General features: G+C 38.3%; 1 protein-coding gene across 4 annotated transcripts in view; it reads right to left on the reverse strand.

The window, feature by feature from the left end:
* Positions 1–1,447: 1,447 nt before the first annotated feature.
* Positions 1,448–24,696, reverse strand: part of TASP1 (taspase 1) — a 261,785-nt gene continuing 238,536 nt past the window's right edge. For all 4 annotated transcript variants that reach the window (XM_025400222.1, XM_025400225.1, XM_025400224.1 and 1 more), the window contains one exon: positions 1,448–2,520. In XM_025400222.1, coding sequence (XP_025256007.1) covers positions 2,428–2,520 — 93 coding nt within the window. In that variant the 3' untranslated portion in view covers positions 1,448–2,427. The remainder of the gene's footprint in view (positions 2,521–24,696) is intronic.

The following is a 24,696-nucleotide window of genomic DNA, read 5'->3' on the forward strand; positions in this document are numbered from 1 at the left end:
GCCTTAAGCAAAACCACATGCTCTTGCCTCCTCACCAAGCCCTGGAGATGCCCCTGTTTCCAAACCCAGAGCTAGGTCAGTGACCACCTTGAGGAATCCAGACTAGGCTTAATGGTACTCAAGAGAACCAGATATCCAGCACTCAGACCTTACAAAGAAATCAAATATAGGCCCACAGTTAAAAGTATCCATGTTAAAAGTGGGCAACTTAATACACAGCTTCAGGTTCTTGGTGACATAAGCCAGACTAGAGAATGAGGTTATTTCCCTATCTGTTTTTACCTTTTCTACTCTAGTGTGAAATGAAGTTGACTTTACATCTCTCAGTATTCTCTGGTTCCAGTAGCTGATCTTTAATATCTGATCTGATAAGGAAGGAACTTATATTACCTGTTATATTTTTGCCTCCATGATTCTGAATATCACTATGTTCCCCCTCTTGGCTTCACAATATTCCTTTAAAAAAGTTTAGAAAATTGGAGAGTAAAGTCTTGACAAACTGTTCTTGGAGAGGCTGTACTCTTTTATACTGGCCAGTTTTTAAACTCTTAATAAAAGGGGTCCTTAACAAGCTCAGACTTTTAAATATAAATGGAGAAAAGGCAAAAGGAGATGAAAGAAGTGGCATTCCTGGTGAAATTGGTCAGACGATTTTCAGACTCCAAAGTGTCCTGATAGTTTTATGTGATCCAATCCAGTTCCTGAAAAATCTCTGCCAACAGGTAACAGGTCTTCGAAAGCTTTTGAAGCCAAAGGCTCCCCACCAGCCAGCCCATCTCTCACTAAGTTCTCAGCCTGATTAAGAATGGGAAACAGATACCATGGCACCAACCTGTCTATGAGAGCACAGCAAGACAAATGTAATTGCCTGTACCAGGAATACAAATCGGCAACTCTCAAATTATTCATATTTACACCCACTCCATTTTGGTTGTCTTTCCTTTATAATTTGGCCATACATTGATGTCAAGTGTATAATTTTATCTGGGCTTTATCAGTTACCGCCCAGAGCCATGATTACATGGTGCAGGGAACTTCCTCCCCTTGAGCGAGTCTATCTTTAGTATCTTCTTGATAACTACTTCTTACATTAAAAAAAAAAAAATCAAAAGGAAAGTCTTGGTTTTCTTACGTGGCTCCAGAATCCCTGAATACAACATTTAGAAGTAATTTATCAACTGAAACTATCGAGCTTTTAGCTGCCACTACAATTTTTCAAAGCAAAGTGTTCTTATTCCTTCTCTTTGTTATTTTTATCAAATTGCAACAGAAATTTTGGGACTTCCATTATTGACCATTCAGTCATGTACTAAGTTCAACTTTCATCTTGCCAGTGTCTTCTTTAACTGCGTAAGACTGGCCTTGGAACAATTAGAATAACAGCAAGATTAATAATGGTATGATTTCCGGGAGAACATTTTATAAACAAAATAAATAACAACTGTCCAATCAAGGATTCAAAAGATAATTTATTAGTCTGAGAAGAGGAGTCACATACTATACCCAGTAATACACTTCTTTTATTTTTGTGCCTTTATCTTAAAAATATATTTAAACAAAAACAAAGATAATATTGAATTTTCCCATAAACTTTGCTTTCTTATTTACAGTGTTATATTGTAAATAACATTCCATTATACACAAATTAAGGACTGTGCATTACTGTATGTTCTCTTTACATATTCTTTCATAATATAGTCCATACAGCTCGAAGCTATGCAATATTTAAGCTTAGAAAAGCTTGATGAAAGAAGTACAAACTGTATCAATCAGACTATTATTTAAAAAGGTTCTGACATTAATTCTCTGCTAGATTGTTTCACTGAAACCATTCTTTGTTAAAGAAAAATGCCCCGTATAAGGGATGAGAACAACAGTTTAAGTTACCACAGGATCCACTTAAACTGGTTAACAAATAAAAACATTTTATTACTTATCACTGTTATTAAATGAAGCACTACCACTGTCAAGTCATTTAAACAAGTAGATTTACTCTTCAGTTCTGACACATTACATCAGCGACAGTTGGTACCTCTTTATGAAATAAAAAATGTTTCCTGCAACTTTAGGTTTTACTTGTAAACAGTTAAAGCACACATTTTGTAAAGATGATTTAACCATTCCTGGTCACACAATGAGGATTTTCTATTTCATCCAGGGAGAAGCAAACACACATACTCCACACATACACACACGCACACATGTGCGCACATGCACACACACACACACACACACAGTCCCGCTCACCCGCCAAAGGCCCGCGTGTCACTAAGCGCTAACTACAGCAGCACTTGTGTCTCGAGCAGTGCACGAGGTTGCAATAGGAATTGTAAAACAAGAAAGATAAAACAGCCAACTTCAGTTAAAAATCCCAAAAAGCTCAGGTTCTGAAACGCCTCTCAGACGCTTCAAACTCAGCCCGAAGGGTCAGTTCACTGGGCTCTCCAGGCGGCACACCCCACCTTCAATTGCCACGGACTGTCCTGCCACCGCACCGGGAGGGAGTCTTGAAATGTGAGTCTGCAGAGACAGAGACAGGAGAGCATCAGGGGGGGTCAGCAGTGTCCTACACCCCAACCCGTGTCCAAAAAAGGTAGAGGAAACACCAGAGCATTAGGCCTTCACTTTGCTTCTGAGCAGCCACAGACTGTACCACTGGTAAACTTTAGTTACTGAAAGACCGTTTGTTCAAATCGCTGAGGAAATATGTACTGAGCATCTGCTACATGCCAAGCACAGCACTAGCAACTGAGATAGAGAGGTGACCAAGTTAGTCAAGACCCCTGACACAGAATGTATAGTTCAGTCATATTCACAAGAGTAGCAGTTTTAATGCCAGCTCTATTGAGTATAGTTGTTATGTGAAAACTAGTAATTTGTATATGTTTTGTCCTCTAAACAGAGTAACTAAGGATACTTAATTCATGTTTATACCTCAAATTTATTCCTTAAAGAATTTCAGTAGCTTACAAAAACTCAGGTAATTCAATAGCCTAAAATAGGAGAGGAAATGAGAAGAAAAATAAGAGCTTACAAAATAAGGTAAAGACAGAAGTGGGGCTAACAAAGAAATCAAAGCTGAGAAGTTTGGTACCCGTGCCAGAGGCAAGCCTGCTGCCCTGTCTCTCAGTTTCCTAGCAACAGAGATCAGGTTGGTGGTTCATGTAGCATAAAGCTCACAGCAAACTCATTGCTTGGATGAGAACAATTGTTCCTGGCACTGAGACCAAGGAGTCATTTCTCCTATAGGTCTTTGTAAAGAGGGCCCTGTGTTTAGGGACTGAGTGAAGACATCAGCTATACAACGGGGAGTTTTGTAGGGCTGAGTGTTACAACATCACTCAGAGGAGGTTGGGGCTGGAGGCTCTGGTAGAAGAGAGTAAGCACTTCACTCTGTTTCATGAGGGGTCAGGATGAGGTCAGTCAAGAATTCCTCATTTTGGTGATCTGGCTTAATCCAAGGATAGATAAATGCCTGGAATTTCTAAGAAGAAAGAGGGGCTGCATAAACTTCAGGCAATCCTCTCTACTTGTTTCTCTAAGCGAGCTTTTCCTAAGTACTGAAACCTTGGGGAGTCTCATCAGAAGACAAGTAACCTTGGTCTGAAAAAGTGTGAGCCAAGATGTGTTTGAAGCTTCCTGTGGCGGCTCAGTGGGGCATCAAATCATATAAACAGTGGGAGCTGTTGAAGATAATGTTTTATATGAACTTATCTCCAGAGTTCTTTTTGAGAGAAGTGAATTTAAATTTCTCTTTAGCCTAAAAACAGACCACTTTCTACAACAAACCAGGATGTCAGCATAAAAAATGCAATAAACTATTTTACATTGAGCAAATGGGTAAGGACTAGGTAGACTCTAGAGTATCCCACAAGCAGAAGAACTTAATAAGGTACCTTTACCATATTTAAATAGCAGTGCACTTTTATAGGAATTTGGAATAATGGGAAATAACACATTAAAATGATACATGAAAAAGCAGCAGACATCCATTTTGGGTCATCTCCCTCCACTCCTTGCTGGACGCCATGTCTCTAACACCCTTCTCTGGCTCTTTCTCAAGGGAAGCCTTGACCAGGCACCCAACTCAACTTAGAAGCTCTTCTAGCTCCTATAGCACCCATATGAGCCCTTCTCATCCAGTCTTGGTTTTGAGTTTTCAGGTTTCTGTAATTGAAAGTCAGTTATGGGCAGAAGCTTGTGTTAACATACATCTCAGTTTCCCTGTACCTGACCATGTGTTTCACATAGAAGCACACCACTCTGGAAATGCTGAGTGGGTAAATGAGTGAAACAGACCATTCTAGGGCTATGTTTATATAAACATGCAGAATCTTAAGGCTCTCTGCTCCTCCCGTTCAAGAGACAGCCACATCTTTTCGTGCAGTGCTAGCCACATCCCTGGTGAAGGTGAAGGTGAAGGTGAAGGCCACAGTAAAAGGGTTTGGCGCTGGTCACTAGGGCAGCTTTTAACTCCAGTAAAGTAGATGTTCTCGCCAACAATGACTTCTCCCTTGACCTCAACTACATAGTCTACATGTTCCAGTATGGTTCCACCCATGGCATATCCCACGGCACTATCAAGGCTGAGAATGGGAAGCTTGTCATCAATGGAAATCCCATCACCATCTTTCAGGAGTGAGATCCCACCAAAATCAAATGGGGCAATGCTGATGCTCAGTACATTGTGGAGTCCACCAGTACCTTCACGACCATGGAGAAGGCTGGGACTCACTTGCAGCAGGGAGCCAAAAGGGTCATCATCTCTGCCCCCTCTGCTGAGACCCCCATGTTCATATAGGCATGAACCATGAGAAGTATGACAACAGTCTCAAGATCGTCAGCAGTGCCTCCTATACCACCAACTGCTTAGCACCCCTGGCCAAAGCTATCTATGGCAACTTAGGCATCATGGAAGGATTCATGACCACAGTCCACGCCATCACTGCCACCCAGAAGACTGTGGATGGCCCCAAGGGAAACTGTGGCATGATGGCTGTGGGGTTCTCCAGAACATCATCCCTGCATCTACTGGCACTGCTAAAGGCTGTGGGCAAGGTCATCCCCGAGATGAACAGGAAGCTCACTGACATGGTTTTCCATGTCCCCGTCGCCAATGTGTCAGTTGTGGACCTGACCTACCATCTGGAGAAACCTGCCAAATATGAGGATATCAAGAAGGTGGTGAAGCAGGCGTCAGAGGGCCCCTCAAAGGCATCCTGGGCTACACTGAGCACCAGATTGTCTCCTTCAACTTTAACAGTGACACCCACTCTTCCATCTTCCATGCTGGGGCTGGCAATGCCCTCAACAACCACTCTGTCAGGCTCATTTCCTGGTATGACAATGAATTTGGCTACCGCAATACGGTGGTGGACCTCATGGCCCACGTGGCCTCCAAGGGGTAAGATCCCTGGACCACCAGCCCCAGTGACATCATGAAAGGAAGATACCCTCAGCTGCTGGGAGTCCCTGTCCACACTCAGTCCCCTACCACGCTGAGAATCTCCCCTCCACACAATGTCCACACAGACACCCTGAAGAGGGAGGTAGAACCCTGTTGTATGCCATGAATAAAGTCCCCTGTGCTCAGGCAAAAAAAAAAAAAGAAAAACATTTTAAGTGTTTTAACTGATATGACCAATCTGTTTGGTTGAAAAGTCAGTCACACTAGTTTGCCATAGTAAAGATTAATCTTAGATTTTTTTGGCCGGGCGCGGGTGGTTCACGCCTGTAATCCAAGCACTTTGGAAGGCTGAGGCGGGCGGATCCTCTGAGGTCAGGAGTTCGAGACCAGCCTGGCCAACAGGGCAAAACCCCATCTCTACTAAAAATTAAAAAAACAAAAAAAATAGCTGGGTATGGTGGTGCATGCCTGTAAATCTCAGCTACTCGGGAGGCTGAGGCAGGAGAATCACTTGACCCCAGGAGGCAGAGGTTGCAGTGAGCCAAGATTGTGCCGCTGCACTCCAGCACTCCCTCTAAAAAAAAAAGGCCAGGTGTAGTAGCTAACGACTGCAATCTCAGCACTTTGGGAGGCCAAGGCAGGAGGATCACAAGGTCAGGAGTTTGAGATCATCTTGGCTAACACAGTGAAACCCTGTCTCTACTAAAAATACAAAAAAAATTAGCCAGACGTGGTGGTGGGCACCTGTAGTCCCAGCTACTTGGGAGACTGAGGCTGGAGAATGGCGTGAACCTGGGAGGTAGAGCTTGCAGTGAGCCCAGCTTGCATGCCACTGCACTCCAGCCTGGGCGACAGAGCAAGACTCCGTCTCAAAACAAAACAAAACAAACTTAGATTTTTTTTAAGTACTGACTAACTAAAATTTTCCACCTTCCAAGTGATGGTGCTGTTAGAATAGAGATGGAGCTCTAGATTCTCAGATGTACACAGCTCCACACCAATGGGATCCACTGGCCGTGTAGTTATAATTTGCTGCTTTGTTGCTAATTCCCAGAGAAGCACAGATTCTTGAGGTTAACACCCCTTGAAAAACTATCAACTTATAAATTAAACTGACTGTTCAAAGCCAACATTATTAGGGCTATATCTTTTTATAAAATCAAATACACTGGATTAAAAAATTTTAGCTCAAAGATTCTAAAATAAGAAAATTAAAAGTAATATAGAAAGTATATCATTACCTGACAACCTAATCACAATCTAAGTAATAGCTGAAATTTCCTATCATTCATACTCAATGTTAAGATCTTTTAAGACCACCTTAGAAACTGCTCTTGTATGGTTTCTAAGAAAACTGCACATGACTTAATTTAAAAAGTCCGCTTCCAGATAGAGACCATTGGAGGCATGAGCAACTTAAACAGTAGTCAAATGGGGGTCCTGAGTCTTGTACGTTTGTTGTGTTATGCTGCATTAATAACATTCTGACAAATCCAACACCAGGAGGAACGTGAAAAACACTAGGGTAAACTTGTTTGCATGGGCATTTTCCTTCCTGGAAAAACTCGAGCCTCCTGAGACACAAGTGTGTTCAGCTCAATTTGATGTTACCATGTACTTTTGAAGAAACAGAGATCCTTTTTTTCTACCATTTTCCCTTCTCCCGTTAATTCTTACTTATTGTTCAAATTGCTGAGTAATAGAAAACATCTAATTTTTCATTCACTAACAATGTCACATGAACTTTAATATAATCTGGAATATTGTGTATAGTTTATAGAATAAAAATCCATTTAACAACAAGTTAAGCTTCTCTTCTGTATTCAACACTACTTGGGCAATGTAAATATGGTACTGTGAGATTGTACTGTGAGCTGGGTATTACCTTATATCCTTGCATTGTGAATTCTTGCCTGACATGATAATAGTCACCCTCAGCTTTTTTTTTTTTTTTTTCTTTTTTCTTGAGATGGAATCTTGCTCTGTCACCTAGGCTGGAGTGCAGTGGCGCGATCTCGGCTCACTGCAACCTCCGCCTGCCAGGTTCAAGAGATTCTCCTGCCTCAGTCTCCTGAGTAGCTGGGACTACAGGCGCATGCCACCACACCTGGCTAATTTTTTTTTTTTTTTTTTTTTTTTTGTATTTTTAGTAGAGACGGGATTTCACCATGTTAGCCAGGATGATCTCGATCTCCTGACCTCATGATCCGCCCTCCTCGGCCTCCCGCAGTGCTGATTACAGGCATGAGCCACTGCCCTCAGCTTTCTTTTAGTGCCACAAATGTGATATACCTTAAATGACTAAGTCCAGAGAGAAAGGCAAGAGAAGGGCTGGGGAAGTGCGTCTGGTTGGATTTTATTGTCTTGTTTCTACTGTGGGCTTTTAAATTTTTTTCTGTCTTAATGAGTTGAATCAGAAGATACTGCCACCCACCCCCCATCCTTTTCCCAGAAGTTCCCTGCCCATTGCTTTTTAAGAGCTGTCTTTCAAAGAGACACAAATTTGTGAATAAGTATATTCTAGGCATTTTTTTGTGTGTAGCTTTAAACCTTGGAATGTAGTTAACTGCTCTAAAAATAGAATTTGGTCTTCAGACTTCATCCTGAAAGCAGATGTACTCAACTAGCTGACAGTTTCACATGAACCTTCTTAATATAGTCTGGAATAATGTGTATATTTTATAGAATAAAAATCCATTAACTATAGGTGAAAAGATCTGGATGCCCACTTACTAAGCCTGTGTGATGCTGGGCAATGGAAAATGAAGACTGGGTTAGACGGTCTCTAGAGCATCCTTTCAGAGTTTGGACAATCTCTGATGCTGACTTCATTTAGCTTGTGTATACATTGTTAATGAATCAAAAAAAAAAGTATTAATTCTATTTTCTCATTGTCTTAAATTAAAAGTATTAAATAGGCCAGAGCAATTCTGAAGATAAAATTTCCAAGTTCAACCAACCAATCAGAAATATCAACAGAATGAGAAAGGAATGCCATATGTTATTCATCTTACTGTGTGTCACTCATACCTCATTCTCCACATTGAAAACAAGGATGCCATAAAAGATCACTAGCAAATGTGGATGAAACACAAAGGTGACATTCAGGTAAATTTCATTGTTAGCACTGAAACAGGGATATGTGAGGGCAAAAAGTTCTATTGTTCTCACATACACATATCATGTTTAAGGAGCCTTAAAATAAGATTAAAATGCCGTTTGATGAGAGCAGCATGTTGTACCAGCCTCAAGGTCACTTTGGTTCTTACTATCACCAGGCTCACCGACACCATACTTCAGTCAGAGGCAACATCAGATAAGAGTTCCCTCCTATTTTTAGGTTAAAAGCCCTGTGAAGATACTCACATAAACATGGCAAGCTCCACAGTACCTATTATTCCACCACTTACGTGGAGAATTATCATGAATATTCCCTCTTGCTACAGGTGATAAAAGTGCTCCATTATTTAACAAATATTTATTCTGTAAGTTATTATGGGAGAACAGAAGAATGAAACACATGGATCTCGCTCTGAATGCAAATGTGTCTTTGCAGGATGCAGAAACTAGTTCCTTGTGAAACCTTAACAATAAGTCCCTATATTTGCATAATGCTTTAGTTTCCACAGCGCTTCTGCAACAATGAGATCTCCTCAAAATACCACGTCAGACAGAAAGATAAATACTACACCTATTTTTTTCCAGATTAAAAAAAAGAATAACAAATGAGACTCAGAATGGTAATGTGGTTTGCTTATGGTCAGAGAAGAAGTGGAAAACTGTGAATGAAAGCCTCTGCACTCCAAATTTAGGGCTATCTTGACTCCCCCTGAAGACTTACCATGAAGGAGGATTCTAAATCTGGCTCTGTTAAGAGACATGCCTCTAACTGCAGGAGGCTTTGGAAAAGCAGGTTTTCAGGGTGAAACAAGGCTTGCTCAGGGAAGCTACTGGCACAAATCTTACCGACAAATTTCAAGACGATTCTGGGACTCAGAGAAATCGGTTTGAGCCTCAACTCTCTGTTGATAGATTAGATAGTTTCTGGATTTGGAAATCACTAGCTTTCTGGGTTTCAATGTCTTTGTAGGTAAAAGTGAAAAACTTCAACTCAGTTATATTCAGAGTTCTTTCTGATTTTGACATTCTACAGAGTTTTACTACTGAGGGTTTCCTTTCAGGTCTGTAAGGGGAGGCTCTGGGTTACCATTTCCTTAGTCAAGACAGCCCAGTTTCCTCTTCATAGGGAACCTGGTCTCAACATTCTGATGATCTGTACTAGGTGAAACCCAAAATGTCATTTATGGTCTTCTGGTTGGTAAGCTGTCAGGTAACAGGAATCTTACTATAGTTTGAAAAGAGCATCTTCTATTTGAAAAGAAATGAAAGACTAACACTTAAACTATCATTAAGAATGAGGCCACTCTCCATTTGTGTAATGGACAATTTCCTGAGAATCTCAGTTAATCTGTCAGTGAGGAATTTTCGAGGGGAAAAATACAAACCACCAACAACTTATTTGAAGAAACTTCTCTTTGTCAAAATCTTGTGCTTCCTGACTTACTGATCTGACCCGTGCCCCCAAAGAACTGTTGAGGCACCCAAAGAACTGTTAAGGCACTGCGACCCAGAAAGCAGCATTTCTCAAGCTGACTTCTGCCGGGTCCTGGGAAGTGCTCTCTCTTTAAAAAAAGCAGGGGTCAGTGCGGGAGCATGGGCAAAAGCTGCAAATGTACCGCTCCATGTTGTTCTACCCTTCTTAGAGCTAGACAGGCACATGAGCACAGAAAGGTTCAGACATCCTGCATTCAAAAGACCTGTGTGACTCTGTAAAGTTAGTTCATCCCAAATGTCAAGGAATGCCTTCCTTTAATACTAGCTGTACCTGGAACTACTACAAATAATATGCTGAAACTTTCCTTTTATTTTCCTCCAAAACTTAACCTCACTTTCCTTTGCTGATTCTTCCTCATCTCCCCAACCACTAAATGTTGGGAGTGTCCAAAGACACAACAGACCACTTTCTTCCACTCATTTTAAAGAAAAATGTCTATGAAGTGTTTTGGATATAAAGTGAAGCATCTGGTTGCACTGGAAATTGAGGTAAGAATAATAACTCTATAGATCTACCTCCTCCTCCAGTCGCCATTCCATTTCTTTACTTCCATTTACAGCAAAGTTCTTTGAAAGAGTGCTCTACACCTATTACCTCAAATTCTTTCTTTCCATTTTCTCTTTAAGCCCTCTATAATCAACTTTTTGCTTTCACCTCTCCACCAAAACCCCTCTTTATCGAAATAAGAAATGACTTCCAATGCCAAATCCGATAGCCTGTCCTCAGATCTAATTTCACAAGGTCCAGCAACAGCATCTGATAAAGTTGATCACCTGCTTCTCCTTGAAACACCCTTTTCCCTTGTTTTTTAGGACACCACTCCCACCTGGTTCTCCTCTGACCTCTATGACTGTAACCTCTCAGTCTCCCTGGCTGCTTCCCTAACTAATAATTACAAAAGTTCCCCAGGGATCTTTTCTCCTGTCTGTGTTCACGTCCTTGGTGATCTCATCCAAATGTTTTTTTAAAAAAATATTTATTCTTCACAGAATTGGAAAAAACTGCTTTAAAGTTCATATGGAACCAAAAAAGATCCCGCATTGCCAAGAAAATCCTAAGCCAAAAGAACAAAGCTGGAGGCATCACGTTACCTGACTTCAAACTATACTACAAGGCTACAGTAACCAAAACAGCATGATACTGGTACCAAAACAGAGATATAGACCAATGGAACAGAACAGAGCCCTCAGAAATAATACCACACATCTACAGCCATCTGATCTTTGACAAACCTGACAAAAACAAGAAATGGGGAAAGGATTCCCTATTTAATAAATGGTGCTGGGAAAACTGGCTAGCCATAAGTAGAAAGCTGAAACTGGATCCTTTCCTTACTCCTTATACGAAAATTAATTCAAGATGGATTAGAGACTTAAATGTTAGACCTAATACCATAAAAACCCTAGAAGAAAACCTAGGTAATACCATTCAGGACATAGGTATGGGCAAGGACTTCATGTCTAAAACACCAAAAGCAACAGCAACAAAAGCCAAAATCGACAAATGGGATCTAATTAAACTAAAGAGCTTCTTTAGTTTAAACAGCAAAAGAAACTACCCTCAGAGTGAACAGGCAACCTACAGAATGGGAGAAAATTTTTGCAATCTACTCATCTGACAAAGGGCTCATATCCAGAACCTACAAAGAACTCAAACAAATTTACAAGAAAAAAACAAACAACCCCATCAAAAAGTGGGCAAAGGATATGAACAGACACTTCTCAAAAGAAGACATTCATACAGCCAACAGACACATGAAAAAATGCTCATCATCACTCACCATCAGAGAAATGCAAATCAAAACCACAATGAGATACCATCTCACACCAGTTAGAATGGCAATCATTAAAAAATCAAGAAACAACAGGTGCTGGAGAGGATGTGGAGAAACAGGAACACTTTTACACTGTTGGTGGGACTGTAAACTAGTTCAACCATTGTGGAAAACAGTGTGGCGATTCCTCAAGGATCTAGAATTAGAAATACCATTTGACCCAGCCATCCCACTACTGGGGATATACCCAAAGGATTGTAAGTCATGTTGCTGCAAGGACACATGCACACGTATGTTCATTGCGGCACTATTCACAATAGCAAAGACTTGGAATCAACCCAAATGTCCATCAGTGACAGACTGGATTAAGAAAATGCGGCACATATACACCATGGAATACAATGCAGCCATAAAAAAGGATGAGTTCATGTCCTTTGTAGGGACATGGATGCAGCTGGAAACCATCATTATCAGCAAACTATTGCAAGAACAGAAAACCAAATACTGCCTGTTCTCACTCATAGGTGGGAACTGAACAATGAGATCACTTGGACACAGGAAGGGGATTACCACACACTGTGTTCCTATTGTAGGGTGTGAGAGAGGGATACCATTAGGAGATATACCTAATGTAAATGATGAGTTAATGGGTGCAGCACACCAACATGGCACACGTCTACATATGTAACAAACCTGCACGTTGTGCACATGTACCCTAGAACTTAAAGTATAATAATAAAAAAAAAATTTATTATGTTGAGATTCCCTAATATGTATCTCCATCTTAGTCCTTTCTCCTAAACTCCAGACACACATATCCAGCTACCTTTTGGGTCTCTCCATTTGATGCCTAACAGGCATCTTGGAATTAACATACGCAGAACTGAGTTTCTGCTACTTCCCCCACAAGTCTTTTTCCCCCACTTCACCTTCTTCCTTACCCTAGTAAATGGCAATTCCATTCTTCTGTTTAGGCCAAAATCTTAAGAGTCATCATTGCCTTTTCTATTTCCCTCACATCTCTATCCAACCCATCAGCAAATCCCATTGGCTCTATCTTAAAATACACGCAGAAGCCAACTACTTCTCATGACCTGTGTGACTAATGCTCTAGTCCAAGTCATTATTATCACTCATCTCTATGGCAACAACTTTCCACCCAGCCTCCCTTTCAGCAGCTGGAGTCACCTCTTAAGATGTAAGCCAGTTCATATCACTCCACTGCTCATTACTCTCCAATGGCTCTCATTTCAGAGGAAAAGCCCAAATACTGACCATGGATAAAAAACTATGTAATCTATCTGGCCTTCCATTGCCTACTCTGACCCATTAAGACTGGCCTTCTCACTACCCCTGCAACACACCAGGCACACACCTAATTGAGAGTCCTTGTACCTGCTGTTCCCTATGCCTGGAATAGGTTCTTGCCTTGCTCACATAAATCCTCCAAGACTATACTTGAATGACACCTTTGAAGTGAAACCTACCTAACACTGGAACCCCTGTACCTCCTAACCCCTTTCCTAGCTTCACATCCCTTTTCAGTACTTATCACAAACATAGTATAGGCCTTATCTTGTTCATTATTCCCCCCACCAGTATGTAAGTCCTCAAGTACAGGGATTCTTGTCTGCTTTGTTCACTATGATGTCCCCAGAAAAGTACCTGAATATAGAAGACACTCAATGCTAATTGTTTAATAAATAATTCATTCAAAAAATGAGATACTGTGTTTTATCAAACTTTTACTCCTAAGTAAACTGAAGTTTTTTTAAATAGCTGAAATCTCAAGCCACGTAATAAGGCTTCCTTCTTAGTCAGTCATTATTAGCTACTGTAATATCCCTAACTCTTAACTGTTCAAAATTTTACCATGATATTCACAAAAGCCATCAATGGAAGAAATCAAAGAATTATTGGGGTTCTAATCTGTTTTAGGAAGCACATTTAAAATTAATTTTCTATTTCAAGTGAAGAAAAATCTATTTCCAAGTACTCTGAGCATCTCCTACTAGTGAATTGTTAATATAACCCTCATCCTAAATTAAGTTTCATTTTACCCTTCAACATGGCAGCAGAATGTACAGTACAGTGATGACAGCTCCAGTGCATAAAAGCAAATTGTCAGTGCCTACCATGTACTGCATCCAGAAGTATTGGAAAGAAATGTAAATAGAGAGAACAGCTCAACCATAGCCAAATGTCTCAATTAGTTAATACTAAAATGTTAAGTTTTCACAAATTTTCAGTATTGCTTTACTTATGGAACATAAAAGTCATACATTGTAACTATCATAAAGGAATTCTAATCCTTAGGATTAAACAGAACGAGCATTCCAAGATGAAGACTTTTTAAAAAACATAAACTATATTATTTGAACAAATCATACTGGAATGAAAATGTATTCTAGCAGATAGACTTGGCTTAGGGTTCAAAATCTACAACACGGGTTAGTCTCAAATGCCTGTGAAGCAGGCCAGGTGTAGGACTGTGAAAGCGGAGCGCCCAGGCTTCACCAAACAGGGCAGCTACCACCTGGTTCCAACCAATCACTGCCACATAGGAAGTGGGTCCCAGTGTTGTCAAATCATCTGCTCTTATAGGAGAAAACAAACCAGAACTTAAAAATCATATTTTAACATAAAATTTTAAAAGTGTAAATCTGTGTACAATTTTTCCACATAATTTGTATTTTACATAGATTTAATTTTTTTCCAAAGCTGCTATGATGAATACAACTTTTGAGCTCAAATCTGGAGATTACTGGGAAGAAAGGACAGCGGGAACAAAATGTTGTATCTACGCACCATCCTAACTCAAAGTTCTACCCTAAAGCTCAACACGCAGTCACTCATTAAAGAGTCCGCCAAATGCCTACTATGTGTTGGGCCCTGTGATGTCATTAGTACCTGCACATATAATATACACCTAGTAGATTCCATATCTGTAACTCACCCATTTAATAAAATAATGTAATAAAAGTTGTTACAGCATAAAATCAATGGGGGATTCTCAATATTTACAATCACAGAAATCAGTATCTTTTCTCAAGTTAGTAAGTTAACATGAAACAAGAATGACATGACCAAGATTATAGTTTTTTTTTTGTCTCGAGATTGAAAAAACAAGAGAAAATTCCTTTCATCATTTGGCTACTGCTTCCCAATCCAAAAAAAAAAAAATCATAGGTAATCATTACTCATTTCCTGTTCATAATAAAGTCAATCATTTTTAAGTACATTTGTCTCATTTACATGTCATGGTTATATGTCCTGTGAGCAAACAGCAGGCATGACTCTGGCTGGGAAGGTACATATTTATCTAAAATGTTGGGTACTAGAAGGTAACAAGGTGATACTCTAAGTTAAGTTCACATTGGTGACTGATAACTACATATGTATGTAGAGATAGAGAAATTAATGTTTTCATTACTTTTCATGTTGCTAAAACAAAAAAGTTTATTCACTTCATTTCAACTAACATGGAGGGTCTACAAGTCAAGTAATAGATTAAAATAGACATTTATCTTTGCAAAGATCTTACCCTACACCATGATTAAAATGAGAATAATCTGAATACATATTATTCGCACCCCTGAGAAGACTTATACTCTTAACAACCCAGTAAATTCCCTCTCTGTTTTTCTATTTATTGCTTTGGAGCAATGTTGAATGAATCACTTGGAAGAAATTAATGATGTAAGACTAATTAGGCAAAAATAAAATTATCAATGACTCTTAGAAATTAACTTGAGGCTGAGGAAACTGTTTTTCATACATTCAATCTTCCGCAATCTTTTCCTGTTTGTGTAAATGACTTTCTAAATAGACCCAATGGATTATCCTGGCAGCCCTAAGAGCATGGAAAAGAAACACAAGTTTCTACATTTGAAATTCTGGGCAAACTTAAAAGGTACGAGTAAAATCAGTGATTAGCCACTTTTCCTGTGGTTTCTAAGTGCACTTGCCAAACTTAGCTGTCTGGGATGTTTTCTTAGTACACAGGTTTATTGGTGGTGCCTTAACAACCATCCCGAGGCAGTTGGCTTCCTGCCAGGGATGAGATGCCTTTAGTTGTTGGATAATATCAGAATTAGGTTATCAAAAGCAGTTAGAATTTGGTTAAGACTAAGGCCAATTTGTATCTCGGTGGTTCCTGTCAAATCTAAAATATGGTCCAATAAATGTATTTGGCTGAATACATCCATCAATGACTAAATGCCATTGGCCACTATTGTGAAACTGAAGTCTCTTTTAAGGGATTCATGGTCAGTACATCCTGGAGGTGTTCCACTATCCAGTGCTCAGTGGAATACGAGAAGACTGCCTGTAATCAAGGTTCACACAAGAGCAATTTAACATAGCTAGTAAGCAACATTCTCCCTTCTACTTTCAAAAGGAAAATTATTTGGCTGGGTGAGCTTAAAAGAAATGCTGAAGGCACACCTTAGGTTTGATTTAAAAACCTAAGTTGTGGCGCTGTCAAAGTGGTAGACCTCTATCAGATAGTTTTTAGAAAGAGCTCTTTTGCCACCATTTTGGCTTGAATTGCAGGGTTCAGGGAGGAATGTCTTTTCTTGCAGCTTCCAACAATTTTTTTTTCCTGTTCTGGGAACTCTGAATTCACTTGCCAGCTATTAACATTAACTTATTAACTTATTAACTTATTAACATTAACTTGCAAGTTGGAGTTGCATTTTGACAAAATGTAATAACCACTGCCACTTCCACCAAAGGAGCAGGGTGAAAATTCAGGTGGCATCACTCTTGTCATAGTCAATACAAATGGCACCTTTGCAAGCATAACTGCAGTGTAAATGGCACCTGTGGTGTGATGGTCCTGAGAGATTTCCTACAACTTCCACCATCACCTCTTCCTCTACCACAACTACTGCTGCCACCACCACCCATCATAACAAATGTAGCATCTATTACACACACTTCACTTTTATCATTCAACTAATTTTCAGAATTCTATCAAAGCATCAATAGTATTCCCACTTTAATGATGAGGAAACTAAGGATCAAAGTTGTAACTTGTCCCGGGTTGTAAAGCAGGGACTCCAGGATTGAAATCCAAGTCTGACTAATTCTAAGGCACATTCTGTCGAACATTACATGCCTCTTTAAAGACAGTCTTACCTGGGGAACATAGTAAGATCCTGTCTTGACAATAAATAAAATAAAAATTAGCCAGGTGAGGTGGTGTGCCCCTGTAGTCCTAGCACCTAGGGAGGCTGAGGCTGGAGGATCTCTTAAACCCAGGAATTTGAGGTTACAGTGAGTCATAATCGGGTCACTGCACTCCAGCTTGGATGACAGAGAAAGATCCTGTCTCGTAAAAAACAAAAACAAACCAAGATAGTCTTGCTAATACCTTTTTTAAGACTTTCAAAAAATAGAGGTATGATTTTACACACAATAAAGTGCACAGATGGGCCGGGCGCGGTGGCTCAAGCCTGTAATCCCAGCACTTTGGGAGGCCGAGACGGGCGGATCACGAGGTCAGGAGATCGAGACCATCCTGGCTAACACAGTGAAACCCCGTCTCTACTAAAAAATACAAAAAACTAGCCGGGCGAGGTGGTGGGCGCCTGTAGTCCCAGCTACTCCGGAGGCTGAGGCAGGAGAATGGCGTAAACCCGGGAGGCGGAGCTTGCAGTGAGCTGAGATCCGGCCACTGCACTCCAGCCTGGGCGACAGAGTAAGACTCCGTCTCAAAAAAAAAAAAAAATAAAAAAAAATAAATAAATAAATAAATAAATAAAGTGCACAGATGTTAAGCAAAGGGTTTGATGATTTTTAATGATTTGTACCCCCATGAAACCAAATCCTAAAGAGAACATTTTCCACACAGAACATTTCTATTACTGCCCCCAAATTCCCTTGTGCCCTTTTCTTGAAGCAATCACTTTCTGATTTCTATCACCATACCTTAGTTGGGCCAGTTATTAAACTTCATATAAATAGAATAATTCACTTAGTATTCTTTTATGTCTGGCTTTGTTCACTCAACATAACTTTGTGAACAAAGTTAAAGTTATGGAAGAAAATTATTTAGCTTTGTGAGGGTTTACCCTTGTCCCAAGAAGATCTTATTAAAGTTTTATAAATAGGCCAGGTGTCCAGGGGCTCATACACGTGTAATCCCAGTGCTTTGGGAGGCTGAGGTGGGAGTATCACTTGAGGCCAAGAGTTTGAGATGATGCCAGCCTGGGCAACACAGCAAGACCTCATCTCCACAAAACATTTAAAAATTATCCAGGCCTGGTGGTGCACCTATAGTCTTAGCTACTTGGGGAGCTGAGGCAGGAGGATCGTTTGAGCCCAGGAGTTTGAAGTTACAGTGAGCTATGATTGTGCCACTGCACTCTGAGTGGGTGACAGAGTAAGATCCTGTCTCTGAAGTAAGTAAGTAAATAAATAAATAAATAAATTGCATTATTTAGGTAAATAGGATGATTTTATGAGGTTTTCAGACATTGAAGCTGAGAAAAGTTAATAGTCATCAAGATTCATACATACATAATTTACATTTGAAATGATAAAATAAAGAATGAAAGAAAAAATATCTCAAATAAATTGTAATTTCCAGTTCAAACACCTATTCCTATATCAAATTTGATTTCTTAATTTATCTCTCATTTACATTTCTTTTCTGAATCTCTGTTCAGAAATAATCTTTTGTTACACACAATAAAATCTTTTTAGCACAAATAATCTTTTGTGTTACTGCCCTAGTCTTAATACCATAAAGTCACCTGTTTTACCTTGGTTATATTTTTATCTTTAAGAGCAGGATACACTTATTAAGTCAGTTGTGCCTCAATAACCTTGTGAATAAAACATTTGAGAATTAAAAACAAATAAGGGTGTTATTATTTCACTAATCCTCATCCAATTTCAGAAAAATCACTTCCCTAAAGCAGCAACTTTGCCTGAAAAATTCTTTATATCCCTAAACAGATGGAAAGAAAAGTGAAATTATGAGAAACCTATGGCAGTTTACTAGATATTGTGTGCTTTTTGTAGTTTAACACTGGTAATACTTGAAGGCCAAGAGTAAATTAATAGGATAACATTTTAAAATGTATACTTAATCAAAGTTTAAGGTATGTAAGCAGTTAGGTAAGCTTGTGAAGAAGCTGACCAAAATACATACATCAGGAGATACAAGTGTCCATCTAAATTTCCTCTTTCAGTTTTTTGAAAGAATGTTTTATTAAGGTTGTTGAATGTATAATTTCCCACTTTGGAAATCTTTATTGTAAAGACAATTCTTTCATCTGATGACAAACAGCATCCACACTGCCGGTGATTATTCTGGCCCTCCACATTGAATAAAATGTGGTTTCATTTACTTATTTATTTATTTATGAGATGGAGTCTCCCTGTGTTGCCCAGGCTGGAGTGCAGTGGCGCGATCTCGGCTCCTGCAACCTCCACCTCCCAGGTTCAAGCACTTCTCCTGTCTCAGCCTCCCAAGTAGCTGGGACTACAGGTGCGTGCCACCATGCCCAGCTAATTTTGTGTGTGTGTGTGTGGTTTTTTTTTTTTTGTATTTTTAGTAGAGACAGGATTCCACCATGTTAGCCAGGATGGTCTCGATCTCCTGACTTCATGATCCGCCTGCCTCAGTCTCCCAAAGTCCTGAGATTACAGGCATGAGCCACCATGCCCAGCTGGTTTCTTCCTGAGACAAAAATTTCCGTCTATAATTCTGAGACAATATTTAATAATTTCTGCAGTGTTTGGTGGACCCTGCTGCATCAACAAATCTGGTAATTCCCTTCCCTCCGAATGCTGTGAAACTGCAGAAGAGTTGGATGGTATTCCTGCTGATTTCAAAGCTGATACATTGATTTTTAGGGTTGCCTCTTCTGTGGAGGAACACTGCCTTGATTACAGTACAGTAGCTTAACAGTAAGTCTTAAAGTCTGGTACTGTAAGTCCTCTAACTCTGATGTTTTTTAAAGTTGATTTTTGTGGTTCTAGGTCCTTTAAATTCCCATACAAATTATAAAATCAACTTGTCAATTTCTTATTAAAAAATGTCTGCTGGAATTTTTATTGAGATTGCTTTGGATCTATAGCTGAATGTGGAAAGAATGACTATCTTACTGTGTTTTCCAATCCATGAATATGGCATGTTTCTCTATCTAGGTTGTCTTCTATTTCTCTCAGCAAGGGTTTATACTTTTCGGGGAACAGGTCTTGCACATCATTCGTTAGATTCATTTCATGTCCTCTGAGAATAACTACGGTTTTTACTATTTCTTTTCCAAGTTTTATCTTTTATTTGCTTTATTGTACTAGTGGAGCATCCAATAAAATACTGAATAGAAGTGATGAGTGGATGGCCTCTTTGCCTGCTGTCCGTGTTAGAAAGAAAGTGTTCAGTGTTTCACCAATTAGTATGATTTTAGCTGTAGGTTTTTGATAGATGATGCCCTTAATCACACTGAGGAATTTTCCTTGGATATTTCATATTTTGAGATTTTTATCATTCACGCAAGTTGAGATGATCATATGGAATCAAGAGGAACATATGGGTTTTCTCCTTTATTTTGGTAACACAGTCAATTATATCAATTAACATTTTTAACAGCTTTAGTGAGATATAATTCATATATCATAAAATTCATCCATTTAAATAACTGTTCAATTCAGTAGTTTTTAATATATTTGCAAAATGTGCAATGTTCTAATTCCACAACATTTTCATCACCTCTAAAAGAAACCCTGTGTCCATTAGCACTCACTCCCTTCCCTTACCCCTACCACTAATCTACCTTATCTCTGGATTTTCCTATTCTGGACATTTCATATAAACAAAAATCATACACTATGTGGCCTTTAGTGTCTGGCTTCTTTTACCTAGAATAATGTTTTCAAGGTTCATCCAAACTACAGTATGTATCGGCACTTCATTCCTTTTTATAGCTGAAAATATTCCATTGTGTGAATATTTCACATTTTGTTGATCCATTCATCAGCTGATGGGCATTTGGATTGTTTCTTTTTTTTTTTGCTATTATGAAAAATGTTGCTGTAAGTATCTATGCACAAGTTTTTATGTGGACATGTCTTTTCATTTTCTCGGGTATATACCTAGGAACGGAAGTGCTGGGTCACATGGTAACTCTACGTTTAACTTTTTGAGGAACTGCCAAACCACTATCCAAAGTAGCAGCACCATTTTTACATTCCTATCAGCGATATATGAGGGTTCCAATTTCTCCACATCCTCACCAATACTTGTTATTATTCACAATTTTTATCATAGCCGTCTTATTGGATGTGAAGTGGTATCTACTTGTGGTTGTGATCTGCATTTTGCTAATGACTACTGATGTTGAGCATCTTTCCCTGTGCTTAGTGGCTATTTGTATATCTTCTTTAGAAAAATGTCTACTCAGATCTCATGCCCATTTTAAGTCTTCTTATTGTTCAGTTGTAAGAGTTCTATATATGTTCTGGTACAAGCTCTTCACCAATTATATGATTTGCAAATATTTTTTCCTATTTTGTAGGCTTTTTTTTACTTTCTTGATGGTATCCTTTGAAGTGTAAAAGTTTTAAATTTTTATGATGTCCTATTTACTTTTTCTTTTGTTGCTTGTGCTTTTGGGATCATATCTAAGAAATAACTGCATAATCCAAAGACAGAAAGATTTACTCCTAAGTCCTCCTAAGAAAGGTATAGTTTTAGCTCTTAACATTTTGGTTCCTGATACATTTTGAGTTAGTTTTTATATATGGGATAAAGGGCCCAACTTCATTCTTTTACATGTGGATATCCTTATGTTCCAGTATTATTTGTTGGCAATGACTGACTTTTGAAATGTTAAGTCAACTGTGCATTCCTTGGAAAAACCTTATTTGGTGTCCACAGGCAATAATGCTGCTGGATTTTTCATCCCAAAATAATAACTTAATAAGCATCTCTGCATATATATTCATGACCGCTATTGGTCTGTAGTTTTCCTTCCTTGTAACATCTTTGTCAAATACTGAGGTTACCCTTGTCTCACAAAATGGGTTGGAAAACAACTCTGCTTTGTTTTTCTGAAAGAAATGGCATAAGATTAATGTTATTTATTCCTAAAATGTCTGATATAAGATACCAGTGATACCATCTGGGCATAAAGTTTACTTTATGAGAATGTTCTGCTTATAGAAATTCAATTTCTTAAATATGTAAATGGTTATTTAAATTTTGGGTTTTTGTGTGTGTTTAGTTTGTTAAGTTGGTTGTTTTCAATAAATTAATAAATTTCATCCAAGTTGGTGCCTCTGTTGAAATGAAGTTAGCCATTTAATGCCTACAGAATCAGTGATCCTGCATTACTATTTCCTTTTCATTCTTGCTGTTGGTATATTTGAGGGTTTCTTTCTTTCTTTCCTAATCATTATTTCTAAAGCTTTATCAATTGCACTAATTTTTTTTTCAAAGAACTGCCTAGCTTTGTTTTTCTTCATTTTAAAATTTCTTTTCTATGTTATTGTTTGCATTTTTGATTATTTTCCATCTATTCTTCTTAAAGCTTCTTAAGATTATAGCTTAACTCACTTACTTTAAACTTTCTTTTCTACCATAAGTATTTAAGGACATACTTTTCCTTTTAATGTTTTAATTGCATCCTATAAATTCTGATCTATTGTTTTCATTACCATTCAGCTGAAAATAACTGCCAGTTTCTCTTGGTAAATATTCCTTATGAACTTGAAAATAATAACTTGTTGAATGTAATGTTCTATAAATAAGACTTTGGTCAAGTTGGGTCTATTATTCATATCCTTACTAATTTTTATTCAAGTCATTTACTATTGTATGCCTTATTTCATACTGAGAGAAAGAAGGATGTTAAAGTTTCCAACTATGATTGTTGATTTGTCTAGTACTTTTATTACTCTCAATTTTTGCTTCTTTTACTAGGCACATATACATTTAGAAGTTTTATACCTTTTTAATTGAATTGACCACATTTTCAATATGAAATGTCCTGTTTTATCTCATATCTCCTATGCTGACACTAATATAGCCATATCAGTTTTCCTTTTTGAAAATTATTTTATTTCTAATTTTTATCTCATTGAACTTTTTCTATTATTTTTCATCCTTCCTGGGTTTGAAATTATCTTTTAAATGATGTGAATATACCCAATGTCAATTATTTTATGTTTTTAATTTTTTCAACTGACATACTAATCATTTTATTTTATTGACACATAATATTTGACATATGTATGGGACACATGTGATTTTTTTTCACGCACACAATATGTTATGATCAAGTCAGGGTATTTGGGGTATCCATCACCCTGAGTATTTATCATTTCTATATATTGGGAAAATTTCAAGCTCCATCTTCTAGCTACTGGAAATATATAATACATTGTTGTTAACTACAGTCAACTTACTCTATCAAAAATTAGAACTCATACTTTTTATCTAACTGTATAACTGTACCCATTGACCAATCTCTCTTCATTCCCTCCTCCCACTCACACACCCTTGCAAATTTCTGTTATTTATCATTGTATTCTCTATGTCCATGAGATCAGCATTTTTTAGCTCTCACATGTTAAGTGAGAACATGCTAAATTTGTCTTTCTGTGCCTGCCTTACTTCACTTAACATAACGACCTCCACTTCCATCCATGTTGCAAATGACATGATTTCATTCTTTAATATGCCCAAATAATGTTCCATTGTGTATATATACTACATTTTCTTGATCCGTTCATCTGTTGATATACTCTTAGGTTGATTCTATATCTTTGCTATTGTGTTGCACACAATAGCAAAGTTTAAAGTAAGTGAGTAGTGCTGCAATAAACATGCAAGTACAGCGCAGGTATCCCTTTGATGTACTGATGTCCTTTTCTTTGAATAAACACCCAGTAGTAGAAAGGTTGGATTGCAAGGTAATACTATTTTCGTTTTTTTGAGAAATCTCCATACTGTTTCCCATAGTGGCTGTATGAATTTACATTTCTACCAACAGTGTATGAGTTTCCTTTTTTCTGCATCCTCACCAGGACCTGTTATATTTTGTCTTTTTAATAACTGCTATTCCAAGTGGGGTAAGATAATATCTGCCTGTGTTTATGATTTGCATTTCCCTGATGATTAGTGATGTTGAGCATTTTGTCACATGTCTGTTGGCCATTTGTATGTCTTCTTCTGAGAGATATCTACTCACATTTTTTGCCCACTTTTTAATGGGATTGTTTTGTTTTTTTAAACATTGAGTTGTTTGAGTTCCTTGTATATTCTGATTATTAGTCCTCTGTCAAATGAAAAGTTTGCAAATATTTTCTCCCATTCAACTGGTTGTCTGTTCATTCTGTCAATTGTTTCCTTTCCTGTGAAGAAGCTTTTTAGTTTAGTAAGAGTCCTATTTGTCTCAGGTTTTGTTGTCTGTGCTTTTGAGGTCTTGGCCATAAAAATCTTTGCCTAAACCAATGTCGTGAAGTATTTTCCCTATGTTTTCTTCTAGTAGTTTTATAGTTTGGGGCCTTACATTTAAGATTTTAATCAATCTTGAATGGATTTTTAGATACGAAGAGAGACAGGTATCCAGTTTCATTATTCTGCTTATGAATATCTAATTTTCCCAGCACCACTTATTGAAGAGGGGGTCCCTTCCCCAATGTATGTTCTTAGAGCCTTTGTGAAAAATCAGTTGGCTATAAAGGTATGGATTTCTGGATTCTCTATTCTGTTCTATTGGTCTATATGCCTGTTTTTATCATAACGTTTTGGTTACTATAGGCTTGTAAGGTATTCTGAAGTAAAGTAGTGTGAAGTATTCAACTTTGTTCTTTTTGCCAAGGATTGCTTTGGCTATTTGGGCTCTTCTGGGGTTCCATATAAATTTTAAGATTGTCTTT

This window comes from Theropithecus gelada, chromosome 10 (genome assembly GCF_003255815.1).
Source record: "Theropithecus gelada isolate Dixy chromosome 10, Tgel_1.0, whole genome shotgun sequence".
Classification (NCBI taxonomy): domain Eukaryota; kingdom Metazoa; phylum Chordata; class Mammalia; order Primates; family Cercopithecidae; genus Theropithecus; species Theropithecus gelada.